The 23,785-nt window shown below is 40.4% G+C and overlaps 1 protein-coding gene across 2 annotated transcripts; it reads right to left on the reverse strand.

Annotated features, from left to right (window-relative positions):
- Positions 1 to 1,749: 1,749 nt before the first annotated feature.
- Positions 1,750 to 23,749, reverse strand: LOC590195 (nuclear receptor coactivator 5). 2 transcript variants are annotated; one of them, XM_030975159.1, is made up of 10 exons: positions 23,710 to 23,749; positions 16,229 to 16,387; positions 15,057 to 15,164; positions 14,458 to 14,650; positions 13,433 to 13,717; positions 12,220 to 12,582; positions 9,844 to 10,032; positions 8,330 to 8,529; positions 4,082 to 4,381; positions 1,750 to 3,810 (listed from the first exon to the last, which is right to left on the reverse strand). In XM_030975159.1, the coding sequence occupies exons 2-10, from the start codon at positions 16,344 to 16,346 to the stop codon at positions 3,029 to 3,031; spliced, it is 2,538 nt and encodes an 845-aa protein (XP_030831019.1). In that variant the 5' UTR covers positions 16,347 to 16,387; positions 23,710 to 23,749; the 3' UTR covers positions 1,750 to 3,028. The 2 variants fall into 2 exon arrangements, with proteins under 2 accessions (XP_030831019.1, XP_030831018.1); XM_030975158.1 differs by having other exon boundaries at positions 9,844 to 10,044.
- Between the last annotated feature and the right edge of the window lie 36 nt (positions 23,750 to 23,785).

Consider the following 23,785-nt stretch of genomic DNA (forward strand, 5'->3'; position numbering starts at 1 on the left):
GCGCTGTCTGCAATAAGTGCGATAGTGTAGTGTGCAGCAATCCTCTGGCGATAAGAAGAAAGCGATTTCTACGTAACCTGCATCACAGAAGAAGAAGAAAGAGTTTTTTTACGGTTGCAACCGAAAACCAAGTGATGAGGTATTGAGGGTATGTAAACGCACAATGGATCAAATGATCCCGGTTCGAATCCAAGCTTCGGCGCCTATGTCCTCCGTCAAGAACATTAATCTATATTTTGTTTCGCTTTACCCAGGTGCAGAACAGTGATAGCTTAGAGGTGGGGGGGGGGGGGTGTAATGCGCAGTTGAGCATCATTCCAATAGAAACTGCAGTAGACAAACTTCCATATCAATGTTTTTAAGACAGTTTATTCAGAACAAATGTTTTCAATTCTTCCGTGACAACGCTCAAAGCGCGCAACATGACATAATGAGGGCAGCGTCCAAAATATATGACCAATATAATGTACATATATATTATATAAGCCTTTATGTCGCAACATTAAATGTCGGTATGTTCTGAAGCGGCAGTTTTCGCGAATACGTTGTATGTACCTAGCACACAGCTTTGCCAACGGTTATCATGTTCATTAACGACGACCCCGCCAACGAAAAGCTCATTAAATCATATCAGGGAGCGCACAGGCGTCTATTATTTTACATGACGAAGCTCTCTAGTCGATCACGGCTTCACTACAGGTAACACTCTAAACTTGTCGTGAATTTCGCTAAATGAACGCTTCGTTACAAGCTCCGATTGTATCGATTTTTTTTTCTTCAAATAAACTTGGGTAAACAACTTTGCCATTCGCCAGCAAAGTCCTATATTTTTCATCCTTGAGTATATACAATTAAAAAATGCGGATACACAGCGCTAATTTTTCGTGCCGGTACTATATGCAAAATCGGATGAGTGATGTACACATCCTCTCAATTTAAGTCAATACAATGAGTAAAGCAAGAGAAATGAAAATCTGTCGAAAATCTTTTGTTTGCGGAGCACTAACTGCTATTGACACTTAAAAACTAAAACACTGCAATGACAAGCGAAATGCATTTTTATCATTTTTAACATGTCTCAAAATTATAAATGAAGCGTGATATTCTGGTGATAAACAATCATGAACAGTAGAATGAAACATTATGAAACCATTGCAAATATCGAGGAAAAAAAATACAAAAGGTAATAAATGACAAATGATGGAATTGGAAGAGAAGATGCACCGTCGCCTGTCATCATCGCTACTTTCTTATTCCATGCTCAAAATGTACGTTACTAGTTTGGTTATTTCGAGCTTTGTGACGAGGCATTTCGATTCGGCTTACGAGCAAGCGCGATTTCTTGACGTATAGTTCAGCACATGAACATGTCTGCATGAAGCCGCTTTCTATACTCGATTGCGTTCTCTGGGCAGCAAACATTTCGCGGTAACTGACTGAACTTATTTTTAAGAATGAAATATCCAACTGGAGAAACTTTGTCACGGAAACGATTTGTATACGATACGTGTGTATGTAGACGATGTGTATTCCTCGCTGTTTTTTAAAACATTTTACATTTTTATAGAATGTATACCAACTATTCAGTGACGAGATGTTATTGACTTAAGCTTCATGCCATAACTACCTAATTATTACCAACCACACCATCAAACTGATTACCACAGCTAAAACATCTCAAATAACAAACACGCAAAGATCAATTTATATTCACATTCACAAGATAAGAACAATGATCAGTTTGGCAAATAGTTTAAGAAGGAACTTTATTAACGCCACATAACATCAACAGGGAAGTGATTTTGACAATACACACAATAAATCGTTAATCGTTACTAAAAGAGTTGGTGATTAGTCTAGTGAATTCTCGAAAATTGCATTTCTTGAAATGTTTATCATTTTAAAGGTGAATTTGAACACCAATATTCTCTTGGGTCTTTTTTTTTAGGGGGGGGGGTCAAAATTACCTTGATATCTTAACATCACAATACTCTTATAGAAAGCACAAAGAAGTTTAAGTGTAATCATTTTCCATTATAAAAAGCGAATTCAGAGGAAACATTAAATACATGTACACATAATCAATTTTCAATAGCTCCTCTAAGAGTACAGTTAAATCTGGGCCCTACTTGACAACTGGGGCAAAAATAGCACATCTATGCAAATTTTAACATTTTAACATTGATCTCGTAATTTGTTTACAATTGATGTGCCAGCTCTCTATAGAATTTCCACACAATATCATAATGGAAATATATGGGTTTCAGCTAATAGTACATAATGCACTAAATCACAGTAACATAATAAATGATGTCAATCATGTCATAATCATATATTGTACACAACTTTTGTAGCCTGTCGGTTTAGCAGGAATCTCTTTTAAGTGAGGTTTCTCAAAACTTGTGGAGTATTTATTCACCATTATCTTGCAAAGTGATGAAACGTTCCTCTCATTGTGAGCTGATTATGAATTGAGACTTTGTGCAGAATAGCATGACACTGGGCATTACTCGTGGCTTTCTTAATTGAGGAAAAGCTAAGTTTTCATATAAAATGGCTCTATTTACAGAAGCACAAACCCTAGAGGAAATAAGGGTTGAACATGGATATAATGGACAACCAACTGATGGCTGTCTTTTTACATTTGAAAACATTGATGGAAAACAAGTCACTAATACATGATGAAGCATGACCTCATTTGAGCATACCAAAACAAAAATGTAATGTTCAACATAATGATTTGTTTATCAAATCAATATTGATATAAATGATGCTCTTCCAGAATAAGCACTATCAATATCCATTAAGTGATTGAATGCTTTGTAACTGCCGTAGGAACTGACATTAACTAAACAAAGCTCAGGTCCCCTTATTTCGGACATACAATAGTAAAAAAGAGTATATACAACATATCTAACGAAAATTACTTTACAAGATTGGTAGATAATTGTAGAAGCTTGCTATGATAGCGACTGCAAGCCCCTATAACGCCATTTTCATACATGTGTCGTTTAGGGACATGGACAGCTTAATACATGTGACGTCCAGGGGGTGGGCCAACAGGAGGTGGAGGGGGCTGTCCCCTCATGCTGTAGGCCATACTATGGGCCTGGAGGGCCTGAAGCTGCTGAGCAGTCATTCCGCCAGGACCAAGGTTGTTTGGGTTGATACCAGCAGCCATGAGGCTAGCCGCACCGGCCATCTGGATATTCTGCTGCATGTGCTGAGGCGCTGGTGCAGTGAGTTGGTGCATTTTGTGAATGGCTTCGGCCTGTGCCCGGGCAATCTGCTCCTCGGTCATCATGTTGGGGTTCACCTGGGCTGCTTGATGGGCACCTCTTGCCCCAGACATGGCCGTAGCAGGGGGCTGGACAACCAGTGCAGCGGGCTGGGGTGCACTGATTCCACGCAAGAGGTTAGGTCCGGTCTGGATGAGGTTGTCCAGAGCCTTCTTGACAGTCGGGTTGTCCAGATTGAGTGGCTTAGCAGCTGCTGCAACAGTCCTGGCAGGAGGTTGGGCGACTGGAAGGGCGCTCTGAGTAGGCCTGCCTCGATTCATCAGTGACTGAGGAAGGTTGGACTGGGAGTTTGGGGTGGCAAGCAGGCCCATGTTTTGTTGGGTTGGGGTGGACATTGGGACTTGCCTGGGGGACTGCGATGGGATCACAGGAGATGATGACACAGAGGTCACCTTGGAAACAGCAGCTGCTACAGATGCAGGAGACACATTGGACCCAATTAAACTCAAGATTTTGGCTTGCAAGTCCTCTTGTTTTGGAGTGCTATCTGCTGGTTTAGCAGCAGAAGCAGCTAAATTATAAAAAAAAATACAAAGAAACATGCATTAACCTGAGAAAGAGAAATCACAGAGGTCAGGTACAATATTGAAAAACATTACAGATTTCAAAATGGAAGTGAATGAAAAAGAATTATATTGAATCTTAATTGCATCACATTTGTTTACTCTTTCAAGATAGAAGATTATTTCATTATCATTTCATAGCTTACGGGTACACACAGTGATTTCTCTAAGGAAATGGTGATTTACAAAGTCAATGCAAAAACAAATATTTCATCGTACCTGGATATTCTTTCTTTCTGAGGGAAAGTCCCTGATCTTCAGCCATACGGTTACGCATCTCCTCCAGGAACGTGATGACCCGGTCAACCTCAGCCAGGGTCAGCTGACGACCATCGGCCAGCAAGCTGAACAACTGTGTAAGGGTCAGCTCTGTTGCTGCCGACTGGCCATCAGCGCCCACTTTGGCTGTGGTTTCGCCAGAGGCCACCAGGCCACGCTTTTCTCGCAGCTCCAGGATGTAGCGATCGTAGTTGCGGGTAACAAGGTTCATGGCATCTTCAAGGGGCATGTTCCTGTGTTCTAAAATTGTAGAGAAATTGTACATGTGGGGGAAGGTTAGTGGGAAAAGAGATTGGGACATGTTTGTTCTGCTCTCCAACATAAGATTGATTTGAGACGTTATATATTATTTTTTTGGTACATGGAATAACGATAGACACAATATTCTGTGAACGTGATGAGAAGAGAAGCCCTAGAACCACGTGTGTAGTCAGTCCAAGCGTATCCATACTTGTATTATCCAGCCTCCACACTGCAGTGTAAATCTATTTCTACGTTATATCTAAAAGGCACCTCTCTTTTGAATTAACAGGGGGAAAATGAAGAAAGGAAATGGAGCAGACTAGGGAATCACTTCAATAATTACAGAGCCAGGATTACATTATAAACATAATTATGTATTCATTTTATTATCAGGTTATTTTAGAAATATGTCCAATCATTCACCTGGGATACTTTAATACAATAGGCATCAACAAAATCAATTGCATATTAACCGTACCATATGTTAGCATTCTACCATAATAATTGACAAATTTTTATAAATATGGCCCTGATCTAAGGTATTGGGACAGTATACAAATTGCTAATATATACAAAACCTACAGTGCATACTGATACCCCGCTCAAGTTGATTTACTTTTGGAAATAGAGAGCTAGTAAGCTAATAGTTCATGTTATTTGACAAATGGAATAAAGACTGATTTTCTACATGAATTGTTGCAGTTTTTAAAAAATAAATAAATAATAAAATAAAATCAACAAATAAATATATAAACAAGAATTGTAACTAACATAAAACAAAACAAACATTTTCAGGGGAAATCATTACCCAATGTTATACAAGTGAAATCACTACTTTCATCATCCAATGGAATTACAAAAAGTATAAATAAACAAAGACACAATAAAATGCACAAATCAATTCTCTAAAACATGTTTGCTCATCTTCTCTTCTTCCTTTTTCTCTCTCTCTTTCTCACTCTCCTGTTTTGTAAATTTTATTGGAATTTAATAAACTGAATTGAATTGAATTGAATTGAATGTGGTTCTCTTACTTTTTCCAAAATGTCTACCTAAAAAGGAAAACATTTTTGAATACCGATAATGAAAGAATGCATTCAATGTAATGTTGCATTTTAAAAAGAAGATACAAACACACCCAAGATGAGTCTCATATCCAGCACCTAGCCTAAAGGAGAAGTGAAATAGGTAAAGATCCAATGAAGATATTTCAATTCATGTTATAAAACTACAACATACGACAAAAACATTGTAAAAATTGTGATAGATGTACTGTATATTTTCAGCAGGTAGGAGAAAATCCAGTATATAAGAGGGAAAAAGAACACACACTGATGATCATTACTACATGTATGTAGTTATACTCTAAAGTAAAATTTGAACAACAAAAATAGAGAAATTGCTAAGCGTTTCCATTAACATTATATGTAGCATCATTTAAATAAATAATTTTTGCATTCTACATACGCACTTCTTCAAATAGACTTGTTCGCATACACTAACACACTGTCAACAAATCATGGAACCACAATCTGCATCACCACTCACGCAGTATACAAACTGAGAGGGCACCATTCAAAAACTTTTACACAGATGCACACACCATTCTTATTTATAACCCAGTCACACCGACAAAACTGACCCCGGACCAACCCAACAACGACCCCAGACAGACAAGAGTCAGGTCGGTTAATTTGGAATCGGTTTTTGAGTTAGTTTGACGGTGTGACTGAGGTATAAGTGATTCATCCAGCTGGCACAATGGTACAACCAGAAAGAGCTTCACTTTAATAGCAGACATATATAAATAAATGTGTATCTCAGTCTCATCCCAAGTTGTCAAATACAAAATCTAATGACCTCAAATTCCAAATATATTCGCATAGAATCACTAAAGAAAAATCGACAACAACACATACATTCCATCAGAGAGGGCTTCACTTTCAAAGACAGAGAACCTCATGTTTCTCAAATTCTCATTTCAATTAAACGCAATTGTACAGCCTGAACGTTTCAATCAGAGAACATGCATGCACATGTAACACCTCTCTGCATCCCACAAAGACATAAGTCAAGACTGAAAATATGCTCACTTTTCAGAAGATTTGCATCATACATACACTGTAACTCACCCAATCAGAAGAGCCAGAAAGAACTCCATTTTACAGAAAAAACATAATCTCTCATTTTCTACAGTCCGTAGCTACACACTAAAACCACACAATCTATCCAACAATGATCAAATACAGAACCACATCACTTCATATCATCAATCTCAAATAGTCTCATTGTGCAGTACATGTACATTGCATGCTGAAAGTAGATAATTGATATGTGCAGTCCTAACATACTCCTGGCTCCTATGCAGTAATGTTGTCATGCTCTGCTCCTGAAGACACACACACCTAGCTAGAGGACATCGATCTTATACATGTTAATGAAATGGACTTAAAATTTACAAATAATATGTCATGTTGCATAATATGAGGGTTGGTACATGGTACACGGACAACACGATATACAGATGAGGTGTGATGAATGCTATTATAATGTATTATAGTTATGTTATCAAGAATCACAAGTCAAATACAGAACAAAGTAGAGAGCTATGGGGGGGGGGGGGACAAATTATGAACATGTGCTTCTCCTTCCAACTTTACGACTGATGCTTCGGTCTCTGAAATCAAATTCTATATCTAAAAAAAAGATAACGAAACACATCACAGAAGATAAGAGAGATATAAATTTGTGTTCAATCAAAAGGAAATGAAAGTACACATGTCATACAAACATTCATGATCTCCAGGTGTATTGTAGGTTTGTCTACCACTATCAACCAAGACAAAAATCTAATGAACAAATACAATAATCCTCATTTTTCAATCAGTTTCTTTCAGTAACTGCTCAATATTTCTCACAAGTCACAATATTTCATACATGAAGTTGTGTTTTTCAAAATCATATCCAGTTGGTGAGTAAGCGATTATTATGTGGGATCCGTACATGCATCTCTTTCACTTACTCACTCTCTCTCTCTTTCAATCTCGTTGTCACATCCATGAATAGAATAACACATTAAAAAAGCAGACATTTCTTGCATCTACAAGTATTTGATGTGGTTTTCTCACTCTCTCAATCTACAAAATTTATGCAGATTTATAAATGGCTACAAAATTTTAGCATGTCTCTCAACTCTTTGCCGATTACCTTTAATTTATTTTAATACCATCTTGCTTGTCTTTTTCGCACTGCATGTTTCTCTATTTGAGTTCAAGACGTAACTATATGTACATTCGAGAGAAACCACGCAGGATCGCAAGAAATTGCAAGATCACGAATAAGACTGTGCATCTTTCTTCCTCTCTCTCTCTCTGTTTCAATCTTTTTACTAACAGATATTGAGAATGATAATTTTTTACTGTAAAATGAGGAGAAAACAAAAACCAATGCTGTACAATGTGTGGATACATTGAACAGGTATTGGTTTGTTGATAATACAAGCAAAAGTTCAAGTTTAATCAGTGATCAACTACTTCAACAGCACTCAATCCAATGCATCTCATTCTCATAGACACATAACACATTTAAATTTTTAATTCAGATTTTTTTTTAATGGAAAGATATTTTCTAATCTGTTTTTGCGTCATTTAATCATTTCATTTTCTTCACCAGGTAATTTGAATTCATGCAGTAAACCTTAAAGTAGTGACCAGTACCGGTAGTGGCCCCAGAGGCCGGCCAAGGCAAGGCAGCTGGTGTGTGAACGATCGAGCATCATATACCGACTTTGCTCTGAGCTGGCACAGCGCAAATACATGCTAAGCCATAGCGTTACTAATGAAGTGTGAGCAAACCCTCAAAACACATGAACAACATGGACATCAAGAGATAAATGAGTTGAATATTGAAGGGTAATACATGATGGAAAATCTAGTTTCGTCATACCTTGTGGTGTGCCATGGAGGATATTGAGAGTTAAAGAGCGATGAACTTCGTGCTGGCTGGACACCATGACAGCATAGAGGGCACCATTGCGGGTAGCTCCGTCCAAGACAGCAGTGATGGAAGCCTCAGGGTTAACAAACATCATGTCAGTCGAGATGCCCAGCGTCTTCAGGCGTCGCTCAACCATTTCAGCATACCCTCTGGAAAAAAAAAAAATCACATTTAAGGAACTTCTACATGAAAACCAGATTATCAACTTGTTCTACAATATACAGGTGTAGGTGAGTAAAATCACTGCTGCTTCCGCACTGAAAGGGCAGCTATTCAGGTCAACCAATACAATGCACTACTGCTACTACTACTACTAGGTCAAGCGTACTCGCACTGATTAGACGAGCTTTATCCATTATTTCAGTGCTATTCTCCATGATCTTTGGGAGCTCCTGCCTTGGTAGACAGGTGTCCTTTTCTAACTGGTCAATGAAAGTCATTGCTGGGCGCCCTCTGGTGCGTTTGCCCCTTGAGGGCTCCCAATGCACTATGGTCTTTTGCTTGACAGTTACTGCTAATACTATTTCTAAGGGCAAAAATGAGTGCCCGCACCTCCGTGTACATGAAATTGCTACATTTAATGTATAAAGCATGTGGCATGAGCGCACTAGCCCAGCGAGTAGCCTGGAGCTCCAAATTATAGTTGGCAATAAAGTACCTAAAACGGAATTAGCACTTTTCAGAATACTTTTTGCTAGTCAGGTGCTCAGTTAATAAATGTTAAACTCAAAATATTCATAATGGAATATCACAAGTGTCAGTCTGTATCTTATTTTACTAATTCTAAAGGGGAAAGGGCTGTTCAGAAGTTCTAATTTTGCTTTCACACCATATTGCAAATGTACCCTGCTTAGTTGTTGGGTAAACATGGATGTCAGACCAATGTCCACAAATGTTTCTGTAATGACAAAGACTACCGTATGCAATTTCTTGAAACAAAATGACAACTTTTTTTCTTCTCAAAAGATTCCTACGACTATTAGGGCCACCAATGTACATGATTGTTTAATTTGATCTGCATTTATGCACACATCTGCTCATCTAGACTGTAAAACCACTAATACAAATAATGGACAAATAAGTAGCTGAATCATGAAATAAACAGCAACTAATAGTGTGGTACGGTAGGATTTTTACCCGTAGGATTTTTATGCCGAAGTTGATTTTTTTTTGTTGTTGGATTTTTGGATTCATTGGGGTCCAAGCTATCAGAAATTGATGGGGTTCAAATTTTCCCGAAGACACCAAATTTCCCTATTGCGCGTTATATAAGCCATTTTGGCGCCCAATAGGGACCCCCCAGGAAATGAAGGAGGGGTCTGAAAATTTGAACCCCATCATTTTTCGCCACTTGGGACCCTTTTGAAGCGAAAACAGCAACAAAAAAACAAAAATCAACTTTGGCATAAAAATCTTACGGGATTACATACCATACCACACTATAAGGTGACATGGTATCTTACCTTTGTTGCTTGTTCAGAACAAGAATCTCGCAATCCACTGGCTTGCCCAACACCGGCGGCAGATACTCTGGCGTGGTAGCTGAAGCAGCAGCAGCAGCAGCAGCAGCGGCAGGTGGTCTTCGATCCACAGGTGCATCGCCCCTCTCCCTGGAGTAGGGGTCACGGGTGGGGTCACGGTGGGGGTCACGCCTGAAAGCAACACTACGTGGATAATACCAAGGGTGGTACGATTACATTCATGCAACACAAAGGATAACAAGACATTGGATACGTGGGTTTGTCACAGATCAGGGTATTACATGTACAAAATAAAAGAACATGATGGTTGTTCTAGATGTTAAATTCATATTTCTTTCCAAATCATAGGGTTAGGAGAAGGAATCAGGAACGGACGTTTAAAGATCTCTCTATAACATGCATAGATCCGACCTTCTGTCTTGTTTGAATTTTCAACAGTAGTTATAACATTTAATGAGTTTCCTCAATTATTAAATTGGACTTCTGTGTGTATTCACTATTAAGGCAGACCTTACTCATTATGACAATTCAGAAAGATCTTGGACATGTAGGTTATGTTGATATGAAGGGTTCACTGATAACAGGGGTACAGTAGGACCCCCCCCCCCTCCTTCTCACTTCCCTTGTATTTTACTATAGACTCAAAAGAAAATAATAACAGTAATAAAAGTCACATTTGTATAGTGCTTGACCACACTTTTAAGTGCTTTACATTATATATACTTATTATCAACCCGGGCATTGGATTCAATTGCTAATCTGCACATGCTTGTGCACAGTGACCGCTCCCTGAGGAGTATATAACATGCTAGTATCAAGCCTTGATGTATGTTTCCCATTTAACATGATGGTTGTTCTAGATGTTAAATTCATATTTCTTTCCAAATCATAGGGTTAGGAGAAGGAATCAGGAACGGTCGTTTAAAGATCTTTCTATAACATGCATAGATCCGACCTTCTGTCTTGTTTGAATTTTCAACAGTAGTTATAACATTTAATGAGTTTCCTCAATTATTAAATTGGACTTCTGTGTGTATTCACTATTAAGGCAGACCTTACCCATTAGGACAATTCAGAAAGATCTTGGACATGCAGGTTATGTTGATATGAAGGGTTCACTGATAACAGGGGTACAGTAGGAGCCCCCCCCCCCCCCTTCTCCCCTCCCTCGTATTTTGCCCTAGACTCAAAGAAAATAATAACAATAATAATAGTCATATTTGTATAGTCCTTAACCGCACTTTTACATATAAGTGCTTTACATTATATATACTTATTATCAACCCGGCATTGGATTCAATTGCAAATCTGCACATGCTTGTGCACATTGACCGCTCCCTGGGGAGTATATAAAATGCTAGTATCAAGCCTTGATGTATGTTTCCCATTTAAAAAAACCACACATGCTTTGGCACAAAGGTAGCAAGTAGCGCCAAACATTCAGCACATTGAAGGTTATTTCACATTTTCAAGGCAAATCATAGTACAGGCAATAAATAATTCATTCTTTCTTAAAGGTATTACAAAGTTTTGGGAAATTTTGAAAAATGGGTGAATGTGATTCTTTACCAATTTGATAAATTTGGATCCCCCTGTGGATGTATTAAAAACACCAGAAATTTTAGCCCCTAAAACACTTCTGCTTACGAAAAATTGAATATAAAGATTTACCGGTGCTCCCGGTAAATTTTGATAAATTTCAAATAGCTCCTACGGCCGTACAATGGTAGCTGCGACCATGAAAATCTCAGAGTATGTAGTTGTGGTATATAATTTCCGAACGAGAATAGCTAATCAGTCAATTTTAGTCAATAAACATTGTTTTATAGCTTAATTAATATCTTGACCTTGAGAGGGAGCTATTCAGCATAAAGTGTTTATTATTTACAATTTTATAACTTTAGAGTCGATTTCGACCGCGACAATGATCACTGAATATTGTAGGATCGTATATGCTTCCAATATGTTCATTTGAACCAAATTCATGACCCCCATACCAAAACTTTGTATTACCTTTAATCTGTTGCAGTATAAGAGAAGACCTTTGACATTCTTAAAGCTAATACTGTGCTTTGCTTTGCATTGCACCCCCTCAAGACAAGAACATAGATTGCACACATATATTGTGTATTTGAACAAAAAGCAGAACTGTATGCTTATGATTAGGGCAAACTGTTTGGCACAACGGTATTAGAGTAGTGTGTTAACTCAATCAATATCTTTTATTAGGGACCCTATCTTTTATTAAGGACAAAGACTATACATACTTCAAGCAATTCATATAATTTCTAGAAATTTGGATTGCTTTTACCCTAGATATACAAATCAGAAACAACAACAGTGTACTTTTTAACATACCCGTCTCTGTCTCTGTCCTTGTCCAAGGAGGGCCTGTCCCTGTCTCTCTCACGCTCCCTCTCTGGATCTCGGTGATAAGGGTCGTCACGCCGATACGGGTCGTCACGGTAGTAAGGATCATCCCTCAGATCTCGATCCCGTGGTTCACGAAGATTATCACGAAGGGGGTCACGATCGCGCAGAGAGTCACGTAGAGGGTCACGCAGGTGGTCACGCATAGGCTCACGCAGGGGATCGCGTAAAGGGTCACGTAGGTCCCGATCACGAACATCACGATCCCGGTCGCGATCACGTGGTGGGAGAGGAGGAAGGGCGCGGTCGTAGGGATCTCTTCTGTCGTCTGGGTAACGGTCAAGATCACGCCTATGACAAAAAACATCTAATCATAGCAATTACTCCAAGAGTGATTATAGATGCATGAACAGGTAATATTCATTCAAACTGATACTTGACTGTTGAAAGTTGTAGTCTTGGTCAAGATTATGGAGTTGGTTTTATCCGTCTCTGTTGGTACATTAGTTTTCATATCGAACAATACATCAATCTGATAGCATTTATGTCCAAATTAAACTCTTTCTTTTCTTTCGGCCCCTTGGTTCACGGAGATGATCACGGAGGGTGTCCCGATCACGCAGAGTTCACATAGAGGGTCACGTGGTCATGTACCATCATAAAGTATTTTAGTTTAACTAAACTAAATGGTCTATTTGGAATCTTCTCTCCCTGCATACCAGTGTACAAGAATGATGAAAAAAGTGAAACCTTTGCTCTAACACCAGGCTTCTTATTAACTGTTGTTGACAGTCTCCCATTCTTGATGCATGCAGGAGTGAGAAGATCATTGGTTACCACCTTGATAAAAATACATCAGGGCTTAAATTAATCCAAGGCCATCAAGGCCATGGCCGTGGCTGCCCCTTTGATTGCCCTCAATGTCCGTCTCATTGGCCTTGGAGATTTTTTTTTTTTTTCCAATTCCTTTATTTGTGCTGTAACATAGGAATGTGCCCTACAGAAAAGTGGCCTTGCCCTAAAAATATTGAAATTTAAGGCCTGATACATTCATTATTCAAAGCTCACCCACAAACAGTGAAAGTAAATTCCAAATCATTAATTCATTGATAAATAATGTTCGACAATCTAAAGGTTTTAAAAAACATTGAAAACTGAATAATGGATTTTTTTAAATCAAGAGAGGAATGTTTTTACTTACCGTGCTGGGTCGTCCCTGAAGTAGCTGTCTCTGTACCTGTCATCGTAGCGGTCTCGCTCTCTGTCCCTGATTGGAGAACGCTCTCTCATTCGTGGGGGAAAGTCCCGGCCTGGCATACCGTCCCTGCCGTGAGGACCGTCCCTGCCATTGGGACCGTCCCTGCCTAGCATACTGTCCCTGCCTGGCATACCGTCCCTACCATGAGGACCGTCCCTACCATTGGGACCGTCCCTGCCGTGGGGACCGTCCCTGCCCAGCATACTATCCCTGCCTTGGGGACCGTCCCTGAAGTAGAATGTAATGATTTAGAAAGTAGGGTAGAGATTAGAAAATGTTTGGCATATTGGAAATCATACATGTATTGTTCCAAATAAACATGAATGACTCATAGGACTTAATCATTGATTATACTATTGCACATTAGATGGAAATAATGATAAGAAGACAAGCAAAAAAATAAGTTGTGAAGTGGTGGTGTGGTCCAGTCACAGTGGATAAGGCTCAGGGGCTATGAATCGCAAGGTATGGGGTTCGAATCCCTGTCGCAGCACAAATGTCTTTTGGCAAGACATTAATCGACAATTGGTGAGGTAAATGGATAACTGGCAGGAATTAGTTTTTTTGAAATGCTCGAGCTATAACCACAGGCGTCCTGAAGCCAGGGTAATAATAATGGAGCGTCGGGCAAAGTGTCAGACATGAGCACTATACAAGACTCAATTATTATTATTCATATGGCTTTCATACATGAAGCCAGGTTTTACAGGTAAAGCATCACAATGTAATTAGAGACTTTTAGATTTCTACGTCGACATAGTGGACTGCTACGTGAGACGTCATTTTAAGGTACTGCGCATGCGTCACATCATCTCCTTGGTCAACTATCAGAATTGAGAACGTGTCCACCTTGATTTACCCTAAATCTAGAACACCGTAATTTATTGCCTTAGTTACTACAAAATTGCATGCAAAGCTTTCAAGGCCCATGTAAATTGAGGTAGCCCGGCCACGCATTTTTATCTTACCTGTATTTATCGCGGTAGAAATCATCATAACCACCCTGAGGTCCGCCAGAAGAGGGGTACCTATCTTGGTCACCTTTCTCCCTGGCCAGTATTGCAGCTGTGGAGTTTGAGACGTTATTTCCTGCGGGCCCTCCTCCTCCTCTTTCTCCTCCGGGCTTGTCTTCCCCTGGCTTCCGCTTAGCAAGGCTGCATTCTGCGAAGAAGATCATGAAACCATCCAATTGAAATAGCAATGACACAAAGATGCCAACACAAATTTGGTCTAAAGGATAAACAATTTTTTTTCTTCAAATTAAATACAGAGAAATGTAATCCATCAATGTTAACAATTTGAATGGTGTTCAGGCTGTAATGTGTTGTTTCAATATAGTTGAAGAAAGGTCAACACTTGAAGATGAGTGTTACAATAAGGAAAACCTTTGGCCATGCATCCATTTGAGCCCTTCTGCTCTTGATGTAGACAAAGGGTCTTCTTGCATAATTTGAATCCAAGGACACTGCCAATGTTTATATTTCACAGATATAGACATACATGACATATTCATAACTCCTGCAAAGTTCTACAGAATTTGATGTTAGCATGCATTAGTGCATCTCACCTATCTTCTTGCCGTAGAGTATCTGTCCCGATTCAGTACGGATAGCATCCTGTGCTTCTTGTGGTGAGCCGAACTGGATAAAGGCAAAGCCTTTCTTCATGAATGTATCTAGAATATGGATGAACAAGGTAGAGCAAGTAAGGTAGACTGAGCATGGTTCCAGTAGACCGGTTCACTAACATATTCAAATTTATGCATACTTTAAAAAAAGAAGAAGGTTGTTCTTGACAACCTGAACATTTGCCTGACATAGCAACACATACATTGCAGACTGGATTCCAAGTATTGTGGTTCATTCATTAATAACTAGTCACTAGGTCCCCAGGAAAAAAAATGACAATGAATCCTCATACACCAATGTTCATAATTGCAAATACATTGGAGTGACTTAAAGGTAATACAAAGTTTTGGGAAATTTTGAAAATTGGGTGGATAGTGATTCTTTACATTTTTGATAAGGATGCCCCTGTGTATGTATTATAAGCACTAATAAATTTAGCCCCTAAAACACTTCTGCTTTTGAGAAAAATTTAATATAGAAATTTAACGGTGCTCCCAGTAAATTTTGATAAATTTCAAATAGCACCTACGGCCGTACATTGTTTAGCTGTGACCATGAAAATCTCAGAAATGTAGTTACAAACGGGAATAGATAATCGGTCGATTTTAGTCAAGAAAAGTTGTTTTATAGCTTAATTAATATCTTGACCTTGAGAGAGAGCTATACAACATAAAGAGTTTATTATTTACAATTTCATAACTTTAGACTCAATTTCAACCGCGACAACGATCATTGAGTATTGTAGGATCGCATATGCTTCCAATATGTTCATTTGAACCAAATTCATGACCCCATTCCAAAACTTTGTATTACCTTTAATTCTTAAAAAAAAAATCTTTTAACAAACTTATCCCCCCCCCCCCACCAATATATTTCATTCATTTAACAAATATGTACAGGTATTCTAGAACCCACCCCCCCCCCCCCACTCCCTGTGTTTACTTGTATTTACTTCTTACATGCAATTTCTCTCTCATGCAGAGTTTGAACAGACTTTTACGTTTGCTTGGGTTAATTTGTTTATGCACTGTACGCAGCAAATAGGCACGTTAAATGACTGACAGTGTTTGAGAACTACAACATTGCCCGTAGAATGTAATTAATTACTTACTGGAAATGCGTCCATATTTTTCAAATCGCTTTATGAGCTCCTCTTTGTCCATCTGTTCTGTGGGAAGGTTGGCCACAAAGACCCTGGAGCCAAGGTTTATCTTGATTTCTTCCCCCATGGTGCAGGAAGGTAGTAGACCTAGGTTCACTTACAAGATATCTACAAAGCAAAAAAAGAAATCAAATTTGAATTTAAATCTTGATGGACAAAGGCGTTGGATGCAGAGTGTAACGGGGGTAACTGTAACGTGTATGATGAGGGGTTGGCTAGTTCTACAATTACGTATGGCGGCCGAGCAGTGGCGGTATCGCGATATCCACTTATCGGCCGCCGTACGTACACAGAAAAAGTTAGAAAAAGAACTACATGGTTCTGAAAAAATGCCTATAATTAGCCAAAATGAGCTTCAATGTTGACCTTGGAAGCTTGAGTGGGACTAGTTTATCAGTATGAGCGCTGGTCCGAGAATAAGGATTGTCCGTACAAACGAGGATCGTCTTCGTAAACGCGAAGAGACGCGTCCGCAAAATTAAGCCTTAAGGATCGTCTGGATTTTTTGCTGACGATTCTGATTTCAGATCTGCGCGTTAGCGATGCAAAAAACGGGTACCGCAATGATTTTCTTGATGCATTTTACATTGACTTTGTATGAGCGATAAACCCACGGGAAAACGGACAACCCATAAAGGTAGACGGTGAGCTGGGGGTATTTTATTATGCGGAATCCTTTTTAAGCATCGCCAGAGCGTGGATAGGGAACCCGAAACCTGCAGAGTGTCGAAGACAAAAAACATCCTTATTTTTTAGGACGCATTTATTCTTGTTCATGTGGACGATCCTCATTCTCAGACCAGTGCCCCTGATGGTTATGTAGTGACTTGACCTTTGGAGAACTTTGCATTTGTAAATATTATTGTCTTGTCTTTATTGTGTGGCTTGAAGTCTAGCCTTTTATTCCATTGTCACTCATTTCTTTACTGACACCTGTTGCATTACTAGAGTGCCACAAATACTTACTCTGGCAAGCACATTCCATACCCTATGGGTTGGGATGTGCAACCACCTAATGTACTGGTATAGCTTATACTGTACAGGGACATTACACTTGCTTGCTTTATTTGCCACACCTATTTTCATCACTTCTCCTGAGCTGTTCATATAGAGCACACGTATTCTAGAGAGTCTATCTACAGCAAAGCTAATTCAGCTTCATCTTAATTCTTGTCCTATTTCTTCGCTTGTTTCTCTACTCGGTTCTGAGGCCTTATTACTTTATAGAGATTATAAGTTTCTTCTTCTTTACTTAACTCGCGAAGAAGCGTCATTACTTTGTACATGGTCTTACATATTCTTTCTACGGGTGCTGTGCAATATTTGAACTACTACTTGTGATATAATATATGTTCCAAGTATCTGTACTCAACAGGTGTTTCTACGAGACAAGGTAGGAAAGAAATCTATTTCTATTTCATTTATTTAGGTGATTAAATTCCCTAAACTGGTGACCCCGACGTGATCCAGATTTTTTTTCTTCTGTTGATCTAATCTACCTTGTCATCGTCATTATCATGCCTGATACTGATAGCAATGTATTACCTAGTGAGGCTTCTGAGCCATCCCCTCAAGTCTCATATGTTAGTTTAAAGCTTCCACCATTTTGGGCTCATGATCCTGATATTTGGTTTGCTCAGGTTGAGGCTCAGTTTCAAACTAGAGGTGTCTCAGTTGAGTCTACAAAGTTTGCTTATGTTGTCGCCTCATTACAACCAGAGGTAGCTCTAGAGGTGCGCGATATTTTAATTGCCCCTCCCCAAACAGAGCCGTACAAGATACTAAAAGCAGCACTGGTTAAGCGAACTTCTGTCTCTGAGCAAAAGCGTCTGAACAAATTGCTGACGAGTGAAGAGTTAGGCGATAGGTCGCCCTCCCAACTCCTTAGGAGAATGCAACAATTATTAGGCTCTAATACTTTGGAAACTAGTATACTTAAGCAATTATTTTTGCAACGCCTGCCAACCAATGTACAGTTGATTCTCGCTTCCACAAGCGATGATGTCAGCTTGGTTGCGCTAGCGGCATTAGCCGACAAAATTGTTGAAGTTGCTGGTCCGCCTACTATTTCTCATGTCTTTCCTAAAGAAGTGCCAGCGCAGACTTACGCTTGCGCTCCTTCCAATGACTCTGGTGAAGTACATCGACTTTCTACCCAGGTTGCTCAACTGGCTGCTCAGGTGCAAGCCTTGACTTGTTCTATACAGGAGGACCGCAGAAGTCGCAGTCGACAGCGAGGCCCGAAGAATTCCGGCCCTCGCCAATCAGCTTCCCGTAGCCCGAGTCGGCATCAACAACATGCTGGGGCTGAATGTTGGTACCACTGGAAGCATGGCAAACGAGCCCAGAAGTGCATAAGTCCTTGTTCATACTCAGCAGGACAAAGCCACCCTGGATATGTCCAGGGAAACGGGCCCGCCAAGGAATAGCGGCGACTAATTCACTTGGCACCATTCAACCCAGTCGCCTTTTCTTTGTTCATGATAAACAATCAGGCACGCGTTTTCTTGTTGATACTGGGGCCGAAGTTAGTATTTTCCCTCATTCCATGTTAGGAAAATCGGCAATGGTAAGTGCAACAAATATCCAACTTCAAGCTGTTAACAAGTCACCCATTAAGACTTTTGGCCAGAGATCTTTCACTCTTGATCTTGGGTTGCGGCGAGTTTTTCGTTGGATTTTTGTTGTCACGGACATACCTACACCTATCTTGGGAGCCGATTTCCTTGATAACTATGGACTATTAGTCGACATCAAACATCGACGGCTGATAGACACCACCACCACTCTTACAGTACAGGGAGTCGGTACATACACAGGCATCATTAGCCCGGTGTATGTCAAGCAAGATACTTCGGAGCGTTTCCACTCCCTTCTTCGTGAGTATCCTGACATCACCCGGCCAGTGTACAAGCACTCAGAAGTCAAGCATACAACCACCCACCATATCCAAACTCGAGGCCCACCTGCTTCAGCTCGCCCTCGTCGGCTTGTTCCAGATCGGCAGCAGATTGCCAAGGCAGAGTTTGAACACATGCTTGAACTCGGCATTATCAGACAATCTGATAGCAACTGGTCAAGTCCCTTGCACATGGTTCCGAAGAAGACACCAGGGGACTGGCGACCTTGTGGAGATTATCGCATGCTTAATGCTCGTACTATTCCTGATAGATACCCTATTCCTCATTTGCAAGATTTCTCTGCGTCACTTAGTGGCAAGACGATCTTTTCCAAGATTGATCTCATCAGGGCATATCATCAGATCCCAGTCGAGCCTAGCGATATCCACAAGACAGCTATAACCACCCCTTTTGGATTATTCGAGTTTGTTAGGATGCCGTTTGGCCTTCGCAATGCAGCTCAGACATTCCAAAGATTGATGGATGATGTCACTCGCGGTCTTCCTTTCGTCTATGTTTATCTAGACGATATTCTTGTAGCTAGTACTACCAAAGACGAACACGAGACACATCTCCGTTTACTCTTTGACCGCCTGCAAGAGTATGGAATCATTCTCAACCCCGCTAAGTGTCAGTTCGGAGTACCTTTACTGTCCTTTCTAGGGCATAAAGTTGACTCGGAAGGAATACAGCCACTTAGTGACAAGGTGAAGATCATCCGTGATTTTCCGATACCTACATCACTTACCAAACTACGAGAGTTCCTCGGGCTGATCAATTTCTACAGACGGTTCATTCCGCGGTGTGCAGAAGTGCTCCAACCTCTCACAGATCTGTTGAAAAATAGATCGAGGAAGAACCAACCAATCACCCTAGGTGAACAAGAACTTTCTGCTTTCAATCAGGCTAAAGATCAGTTAGCTAACGCTGCAGTTTTAGTTCATCCTAGAATCGATGTTCCTCTATGCCTGTTGGTTGATGCATCTGATGTGGGAGTTGGGGGAACTATCCAACAGCTGGTAGATGGTATTTGGCAACCGTTGGCTTTCTTTTCTAAGAGACTACAGCCTGCCGAGACTAAGTACAGCACTTTCGGTCGGGAACTGTTAGCAGCCTACCTCGGTGTAAAGCACTTTCGACATCTACTTGAAGGTCGCACATTTACCATCTACACGGATCACAAACCTCTCACTCATGCTTTGAATTCAAAGCCTGACCGACACTCACCTCGTGAAATCCGCCAGCTTGATTTCATATCCCAATACACATCTGAGATACACCACATAGCAGGAAGGGAGAACACAGCAGCAGACGCTCTCTCCCGTCTGTGTATCGACAGAGTTGATTCATCCTCGGTCATAGATTTTGCAGCCATTGCGAAAGATCAAGAGGATGATAGTGAGGTACAGGACTCCTCGCTTCAGCTCAAGTCTATATCGCTTCCTGGTTCTCTTACTACCATGCTATGTGATGTTTCGACAGGTGTTGCTAGACCCCTTGTTCCAGTCAAACACAGACGAGCTATTTTTGACGCCCTCCACGGACTATCCCATCCTGGGATCAGGGCCACTCAAAAGCTCATCACGGAACGTTTCGTTTGGCCTGGTATTAATCATGATATCAGGAAATGGGCCAGAACATGTCTTGAATGCCAGAGATGCAAGGTGCATAAACACACAAAAGTTCCACTTGGCACTTTTACCTCACCTGATGCGCGTTTCTCTCATGTGCACATCGATCTTGTAGGCCCACTTCCTACTTCAGAGGGTAACACGTACCTTCTTACTTGTGTGGATCGTTACACCAGATGGCCAGAAGCTATACCTATCCCAGATATCACTGCGGATACTGTAGCACGTACTTTTGTGGCCAGATGGGTAGCGGTGTTTGGTGCTCCAACTACTCTTACTACAGACAGGGGTAGACAATTTGAGTCAGCACTCTTCCTTGCTCTCACTAATCTTCTTGGCACTAAACGCATTCGCACAACAGCATACCATCCAGCAGCCAATGGGCTTGTTGAGCGTTTTCACAGGCAACTCAAAGCCTCTCTCAAGGCGCATAACACAGTCCGTTGGACTGAGGTCCTTCCCTTGGTATTGCTGGGTATACGTACAGCTATCAAGTCTGATCTGGGATGTTCCGCAGCAGAACTCGTTTTTGGTACTACGGTCATGCTACCGGCCCAATTTGTGTCTCCTTCACAGACTGACTCTGCTGGCGATCCAGCTAATTACGCCCACAGACTGAAGAGACTGATGCGTGAATTACATCCCACCCCTACTCGCAAACAACGAGCTACCCCTACACAGGTACACCCAGAGTTGCATTCCTCATCCCACGTCTTTTTGAGGGTTGATGCAGTCAAGGGGCCCCTTCAACCTCCTTACAGGGGGCCTTTTCGAGTCCTTCAACGCTCTGACAAGTTTTTTACTATTGATTACAATGGTAAACGTGAAACTGTCAGTGTTGAGAGACTTAAACCAGCTTTCATGGAGCAAGATCTCCCTGCTCAATCTAAGAAGGGTCAAGATCCACCTATCCAAGTCCCTCGGCAATCCAACTCCGCAGACTTAGCACTGGATCCTGCTCCGTTAGCACTGGATCCTGCTCCGTTAGCACTGGATCCTGCACCGTTAGCATTGGATCCTGCACTGAAGCAGAACACTCCTGAGATTCGAAAGACCAGGTCTGGTCGTCAAGTTAGATGGCCAGTGAGGTTCGTGGATTTTTTCGAAGTCGGGTGAAGCATATTAAACTTACTGTGTTTCAACAGTATTACCATATTTTCGTATTTTCAAGTCAACATGCATGTAGGTCTATATTTCCTCATCGATTTGTTGCTACTTTTCATTCGACAACAAATCTAGAGGGGAGCTACTGTAGTGACTTGACCTTTGGAGAACTTTGCATTTGTAAATATTATTGTCTTGTCTTTATTGTGTGGCTTGAAGTCTAGCCTTTTATTCCATTGTCACTCATTTCTTTAGTGACACCTGTTGCATTACTAGAGTGCCACAAATACTTACTCTGGCAAGCACATTCCATACCCTATGGGTTGGGATGTGCAACCACCTAATGTACTGGTATAGCTTATACTGTACAGGGACATTACACTTGCTTGCTTTATTTGCCACACCTATTTTCATCACTTCTCCTGAGCTGTTCATATAGAGCACACGTATTCTAGAGAGTCTATCTACAGCAAAGCTAATTCAGCTTCATCTTAATTCTTGTCCTATTTCTTCGCTTGTTTCTCTACTCGGTTCTGAGGCCTTATTACTTTATAGAGATTATAAGTTTCTTCTTCTTTACTTAACTCGCGAAGAAGCGTCATTACTTTGTACATGGTCTTACATATTCTTTCTACGGGTGCTGTGCAATATTTGAACTACTACTTGTGATATAATATATGTTCCAAGTATCTGTACTCAACAGGTGTTTCTACGAGACAAGGTAGGAAAGAAATCTATTTCTATTTCTTTTATTTAGGTGATTAAATTCCCTAAAGTTACAATATATTCAGTATTCTGCATCAAGTCTTTCAAGACTTTCAGTTTCATTTTCAAGTCATTTCAATTTTTAAGAGACATAAAGGTATTTTTGAACACTTTTTTTTAGTCTACTCTAGACCTAGACCACTCCAGCAAAGCATAGAGAGTCAATGCTTATGCGTATTGACCTCTAGCACTGCATGCTTGCTGTGAGGCGGGTATTATTATACCTATACACAAATATACACACCACACATTATTGCATAGACTGTACACAGTCATGTCGATGCAGCTGTAAGCAAAGTTTGACACTAGACTTACAATTTGAATTTTTTAATTATTCTTTTTAACATCAGTAAGTTAAAAAAAAATGTATTTTACTGCTATTTAGGTGTCATCAATTGTCACTAAAGTATCGATTTTGAGCGAAATCAGTTGAGTTTTGTACAGTGGTGTTTGAAATGTTGAGAATCAAAAGCACAGCTTTTACTACACAGCCAGGATAGTGATGCTCCGAGTCCTATGTGTGACCTAGACTAGAACTAGAAGTAGTCTATCTTTTTTGTTGTCATTTTAGTCTTAATATAAAATAATAAGGGCATTTTTAGGATGTTCTGGAAGTTTCGACCAATCTGGGCAAAAATTGTAGAATTACCACTGCAGTCTATTTATTAGTGAAGTTTTAAGCATTTCAAAACAGCCCACAGCTCACACTGTATCACAGCACAGTCACCTGCATGCATGCATAGCATTGATCAACTCATGCACTCACCAGTACACACGGCACTGCACAGCACGGCAGCGCAGATTTACACGCACAGTGCAGTGTCAAAGACACAGACAGTCCCAGTCACTCGTACTGTAGTACTGTAGCCTACGTACGTCACCCTAAACTCAACTTAAGACAGTGTTTGCAGATGAAGTTTGAGGGAAGAATCTACGAGATGAAACAGTAAAATGCATGTTTTCCTAAAACTAAATAATATCCATTGATTTACCGGGAGAAAAGTAATAAATCAGCACAAGTTATACTCACAAGTCAGACAACACGGTGCACACAGGTAGGTCGATCGTAATAATTGTTTGATGATAGCGCCAGCTACCGTTCTGTT

The sequence above is a fragment of the Strongylocentrotus purpuratus genome, unplaced genomic scaffold, assembly GCF_000002235.5.
Source record: "Strongylocentrotus purpuratus isolate Spur 01 unplaced genomic scaffold, Spur_5.0 spur5_scaffold_8, whole genome shotgun sequence".
Lineage (NCBI taxonomy): Eukaryota > Metazoa > Echinodermata > Echinoidea > Camarodonta > Strongylocentrotidae > Strongylocentrotus > Strongylocentrotus purpuratus.